Source organism: Ylistrum balloti, unplaced genomic scaffold (genome assembly GCF_031769215.1).
Source record: "Ylistrum balloti isolate Yb309-2 unplaced genomic scaffold, AGI_CSIRO_Ybal_v1 Utg369772, whole genome shotgun sequence".
NCBI classification, from domain to species: Eukaryota; Metazoa; Mollusca; class Bivalvia; order Pectinida; family Pectinidae; genus Ylistrum; species Ylistrum balloti.
Window position 1 is genome coordinate 2,963,611 of NW_026781965.1, and position 6,152 is coordinate 2,969,762.

Here is a 6,152-nt window from a genome sequence, read left to right on the forward strand (position 1 = left end):
GGTTATGAATGTATCTAGACAAGGTATCTGTGGCGAAACTCGACTTAACATGCCTTATCTGTGTATGCTAACATATTATAAAGAGCTAGACTTGTTAATACATTGTTAAAATGTGACAATTCATTTTAATCCAGATCATTTTAATCCAGATCAGGTAAATACCATGCCAAATATTAGTATAAATTTGGCTCTGTCATTGGTACATGGATAAAGAGTTACAGTTTGATAAATATATACACGCCGAGACCTCCAGCAACGCTTGTGACAAGACAGTAAATAATTAAAACAAATTAGTTTATCCTACTTTGTTTTCACTGTTTTAAGTCCACGAAACGGCCAGGGACTTAAGATATAGACATTTTTTTGAAAATAAAAATAAATGGTGAAATGAACCACGTGACACGCCACTGAATTGTACACAACTAACGTCACAATGTTTGATTTAAATCGATACAGAAATGGTAGTATTTATTGATAACGATTACTCTAATAAACACTCGAATCAACATTTTTTATGTAATAACGTCTTTGCGTACAGCATATTTACGGAAGCAAAGTATTGTAAAATTCATATACATTCCGTCCTGGAGGGCTTCCTTCCACGGAGAATCAGCCATGCGGTACGGACAATGAAATAATGTGTGTTTGTGCGGTATCGACTAACATTGCCTACCTGCCGATAGTCGCTTGCAGTCAGGCCGCTACTGACATCAGAAAAACAGGTTAGGTGTTATTACCACCAGCACCCACGATGGCTCAACCTCCACCACCCCCGGGATATACCCAACCTCAGCAACCTATGGGATATCCCACACAACAATCAGGTAAGAAGTGGTTTAGTTCTGAGCTTCTTATTTCGGAATGGTAGATACACGGTGGTTAGATCTAATTATCTATGTATAGCCATGAAATATTTTACGAAATTGATCAGGAAATCAGAACGAGTTATCTGTAATATTTGTTTACTTGGATGAGCTTATTGAACGCTGTCTCTGTAAGAATGACAATGTCTCTCGTTTAATGATGAAAAATAAAACCGACCATCTACATTTACAATTTGTGTAGGCGTGCGAAGAAAGCGAAATCCGCGACTTAGAAATGGATCGACAGAATGACTGACCGGAGAAAAACACGACGCCATAATGCTTGTAACTTTAATCAAGATGTACAATGTGCCAGAAAAATCGTTGGTATAATTATATGTCATTGAAACGTGACTCAATGAGGCCAATTAAAACAAAAGATATCTATGGAGCCCCGGAAGGGACATCACAGTTTTTTTTCTTAATTCCGAGGCCTCGGTTTAGCAATCCGTGGCCTCGGTTTACTAATCCATGGCCTTGGTTTAGTAAACCGAGCCATTAAATGGCTGTTCTGAGCAGGGTGTTTTTTCATTAACGAGCCGTTAAAGCCCCAACCTACCCCCACCCCCATCCCCAACCCCTAACACATCCCCCAACCCCATCCCCAACCCCAAACACATCCCCCAACCCCATCCCCAAACACAACCCCCACCCCCATCCCCAATCCCAAACACAACCCCAACCCACACCCCCAAACCCCAGACACAACCCCAACCCACACCCCCAACCCCAAACACAACCCCAACCCACACCCCCAAACCCCAAACACAACCCCAACCCACACCCCCCAACCCCAAACACAACCCCAACCCACACCCCCAAACCCAAACACAACCCCAACCCACACCCCCAAACCCAAACACAACCCCAACCCACACCCCCAAACCCCAGACACAACCCCAACCCACACCCCCAACCCCAAACACAACCCCAACCCACACCCCCAAACCCCAAACACAACCCCAACCCACACCCCCAAACCCCAGACACAACCCCAACCCAAACCCCAATCCCAAACACAACCCCAACCCACACCCCCCAACCCCAAACACAACCCCAACCCACACCCCCAAACCCCAGACACAACCCCAACCCAAACCCCAATCCCAAACACAACCCCAACCCACACCCCCAAACCCCAGACACAACCCCAACCCAAACCCCAATCCCAAACACAACCCCAACCCACACCCCCAAACCCCAGACACAACCCCAACCCAAACCTCAACCCCAAACACAACCCCAACCCACACCCCCAAACCCCAGACACAACCCCAACCCAAACATCAACCCCAAACACAACCCCAAACCATACCCCCAACACCCGCCCGCATTCCGCGCTCCACACTATTCAGAAATGACATTTTATTATTTTTTTTTGTCATAATTAACACAGGTGGAGTGTTGCCATTTTTTCTTTGGTATGTGACAGTTGAGCATAACTATGCCCTTTTGATATTTCACGCAGGACACAAACATCTATAATAGCATGTATGATGTTAAAACCAAAAGAGGTCGGCTATGATATTAGCTATCAAACCAGGTACAGTTTAGTAACGCCGAGTGACCAAATTTACATCACTATATCAAGGATGATTGACACATATAAGTTGCAATAGTAGCGGATAATGGCCGGATATACGTCACCATAGTAATATAGGATTACCTCATTTACCACTGTACTTCAATGTTATTAATTATGAGCTTCACCACTGATGTTTAGCGATGGGGATGTTTACAATTCTTGAAGCTTATTCTTAGTGTTGATATTGTATAAGACAATCGCATGTATCGGAATTGTCCTAATTAAGAATTTATTCGAGTCGCCATATTTTGAATTTAAGCTATCCTTCTATTGAGATTTAGTATTTATCCGGATTCACATTTCTTATTCACTGAGAACATTTAAACAAATACAGCTGAGAACAAACGTCAGGTAGTCATAATTATTATGTTACAAATTCGGATTATATATATGTGCATTTAGTTGGTCCTTCCATGTGTTTTCACCTCTTAAGATCTATAAAGGGCGGTTCTCTAACATTCATTGGTATCGAAATTGTGTTAGAAATATATCACATCAGTCTTTAAACTCGCGACCAGGCAGAACCTGTCATTATATTACTAGTGAGGTGTACATCTACAATGTAAACTCAGCGGTACCCTAATGGGACAAAATGAACTTGGTAGCAAGTGATATTGTATCCAGTCTGTACGGTTCCAGTCATGCTCGCCTTCGCCACCAGTCTGTTTAAAAATTCCAGTTCTGTCACTGACTCCTGGTTTCTACTGGTGTCCACACAATCCGGCTTAATATTCCTCTTCTTCACCGCCTGTCTGACGTCTCATTCAGTTCTGTCAACAACTTATGATTCGTCCATAACATCTATAGGACTTTAAAACCTATAGCTAGTTATATCACCGGCGTTTCCCTCAAAGATGACACGTACGCACTGCCAATCATTTACAGCTGAGTCTATCCCAACAGGAAGCGTCTTCTTCAAGAGTCCAAACTGATGTCTGTCCCAAGAGCCGAACCAGTGACAACTTTAAATCACTTCAATACTTATCTAACCTCGGTTCATATTGATTAAATTTCTGCTGCAGCTCAACATACTGTGATAGTCACGAATCCGGGATATGCACAACCCATCAATATTTTCCGTGAGAGTCCCGTCAGCATGGCCTGTCCATTTTGTAATGCGCAAATAGTCACTTCCACTTCATACGTCACTGGCACGCTCGCCTGGCTTCTCTGTGGCATCCTGATCCTTCTGGGGTAAGTGTTCTTATCATACATACTTTACCTGGCGCCAAGAAAGAAAATGCTCAAAAGCATCAATTTATTGTCACAATATCAAATTACCAACAAACTACAGTCCCAGCATTCAAAGTCCAGAGTCAACACTAGTGTCAACATCAAAATATATATGTACCACAGTCCCAGCATTCATAGTCCCATGTGTCAACACTAGTGTCAACATCAAAATATATATGTACCACAGTCCTTGCATTCATAGTCCCATGTGTCAACACTAGTGTCAACATCAAAATATCAATATACCACAGTCCCAGCATTCAACGTCCCATGTGTCATCACTATTGTCAACATCAAAATATATATGTACCACAGTCCTAGCATTCATAGTCCAGAGTCAACACTAGTGTCAACATCAAAATATCTATATACCACAGTCCTAGCATTCAAAGTCCAGAGTCAACACCATTATCAACATCAAAATATCTATATACCACAGTCCCAGCATTCATAGTCCCATGTGTCAACACTAGTGTCAACATCAAAATATCTATATACCACAGTCCCAGCATTCATAGTCCAATGTGTCAACACTATTGTCAACATCAAAATATATATGTACCACAGTCCTAGCATTCATAGTCCAGAGTCAACACTAGTGTCAACATCAAAATATCTATATACCACAGTCCTAGCATTCATAGTCCCATGTGTCATCACTATTGTCAACATCAAAATATATATGTACCACAGTCCTAGCATTCATAGTCCAGAGTCAACACTAGTGTCAACATCAAAATATCTATATACCACAGTCCTAGCATTCAAAGTCCAGAGTCAACACCATTGTCAACATCAAAATATCTATATACCACAGTCCCAGCATTCAACGTCCCAGTTGTCAACACTAGTGTCAACATTACTACAAATATATCGCACTCGCCAAATAAACATTAAATTGGGTTATGTCTTTAAATTTTGCAAAATTTTAAGTGTGGAGTTAACATAAAAAATAGTAACCATGTCGTCTTTGTCGTTAACGTAAGTTATCTTTACCTCAGATTGTGGATCGGCTGTTGCCTCATTCCATTCTGCCTTAATGGCTGCAAGGATGTCATTCACTCCTGCCCAAACTGCAACCAACAGGTCGGCAAGTTTAACCGTATGTAGATAAAATGGTATATCGGGAATAACTACTTAACACCAGTTTTAAATCGACGTGGATCGCGTTTCTATTACATCTGTTATCAAACGTGATCTCAACCATCTAGAATTGGAAAGATGTCATAAAAATGAAGGAAGGAAATACTGTTGTACCAGTATCAGTGAAATAGTGAACGATCAACATTGTTCTCAAACTAACTGTGCTGTAGGAGATTGTACAGCAATCTATTATGAAGTGTTTTTGTTTGTAGAAAACCTATAAGGATACGTCCTTTCTCATTGTGATACTTAGTGGTATAGTTGTGATATGTAAATAACCTGTGTGTCTAGTTAATGTCGTTCTCAGCTGAACTTCAATATCTTGGACGGAAGGGAATGGACATGCTGCTTGAAACCTTGAGGTTTAAAACTGTTTTAACCAGACCACAGAAGCTGGGTTTTTTTCATGCAAGCCCTGTACAGCTGACAAACTTCATTTACAGATTTTGATAATTTAGTAGAGACCTCCATCGCTTTATCACAGAGATGATATATTTTTGCTTTCTTTAAAGATAATGAACGAAACCTATAATTCTCCAGGTCGATAGATAGACATGAAAGATAGTAATAGTATAGTTCTCAGACTTAACCTTGGTCTATGTGCCATGAAATACAAGTATACAGTATTGCTTTCTGTGGTAAACGTATTAATTCTATCTACACAGAAATTTGCATATATGTCATCCATTTAACTTAGTTGTATGTGTTTATTACTGTGTTTTTGGGGCATTAATTTAATAACATTATATTGGTAGGTGTATTCGATATTATTTCTGTCTGTTACTGGGTTTTTTTTTCTAACTATAGTGGCGTTGATTTGTTCTTTTATGAAACGAATGATAAGATACGACTAGAACAAAATCGGTTGATAGCATTACATCCAATTTGATGGTGTAATATACACTGCTGCTGTTGATGGGGTGGACTTTTTATCTATGTGACATAAACAAGAAATACCACACATATCTTTACCCATATTTCATGCTATATTTTTCTTGACATTGTTTTCATTAAAATTTGACAAATTTTGTATAATAATTGGATTTGTTTTAATTGCCAATCTATAGTAATCATTTATCGATTTACACAAATGGCTGCTGATGATGAGTCTTTTTATTGATTAAGCTAATGAATATTTACATCACCTATTTATTGCATATCTGATCGATATATTTACTATTTTACAAGAATAATTCAAAAAAGACATACCACGGTGTCTGCAGGTGTAGGCGACATTTTCTGGACCAAAACTTCATTCAAAATATATAGTTAAATTTATTCACAAGCAAAAAGTAGTTGTCTGCATTTTGTAAAACACGTATATATTG

The 6,152-nt window shown here is 39.7% G+C and overlaps 1 protein-coding gene across 1 annotated transcript; it reads left to right on the plus strand.

Annotated features, from left to right (window-relative positions):
- The first annotated feature begins 733 nt into the window (after positions 1–733).
- LOC132543917 (LITAF domain-containing protein-like) lies at positions 734–4,918 on the plus strand. The gene is made up of 3 exons (XM_060207469.1): positions 734–824; positions 3,471–3,642; positions 4,683–4,918. The coding sequence occupies exons 1-3, from the start codon at positions 752–754 to the stop codon at positions 4,789–4,791; spliced, it is 354 nt and encodes a 117-aa protein (XP_060063452.1). The 5' UTR covers positions 734–751; the 3' UTR covers positions 4,792–4,918.
- Positions 4,919–6,152: the final 1,234 nt, after the last annotated feature.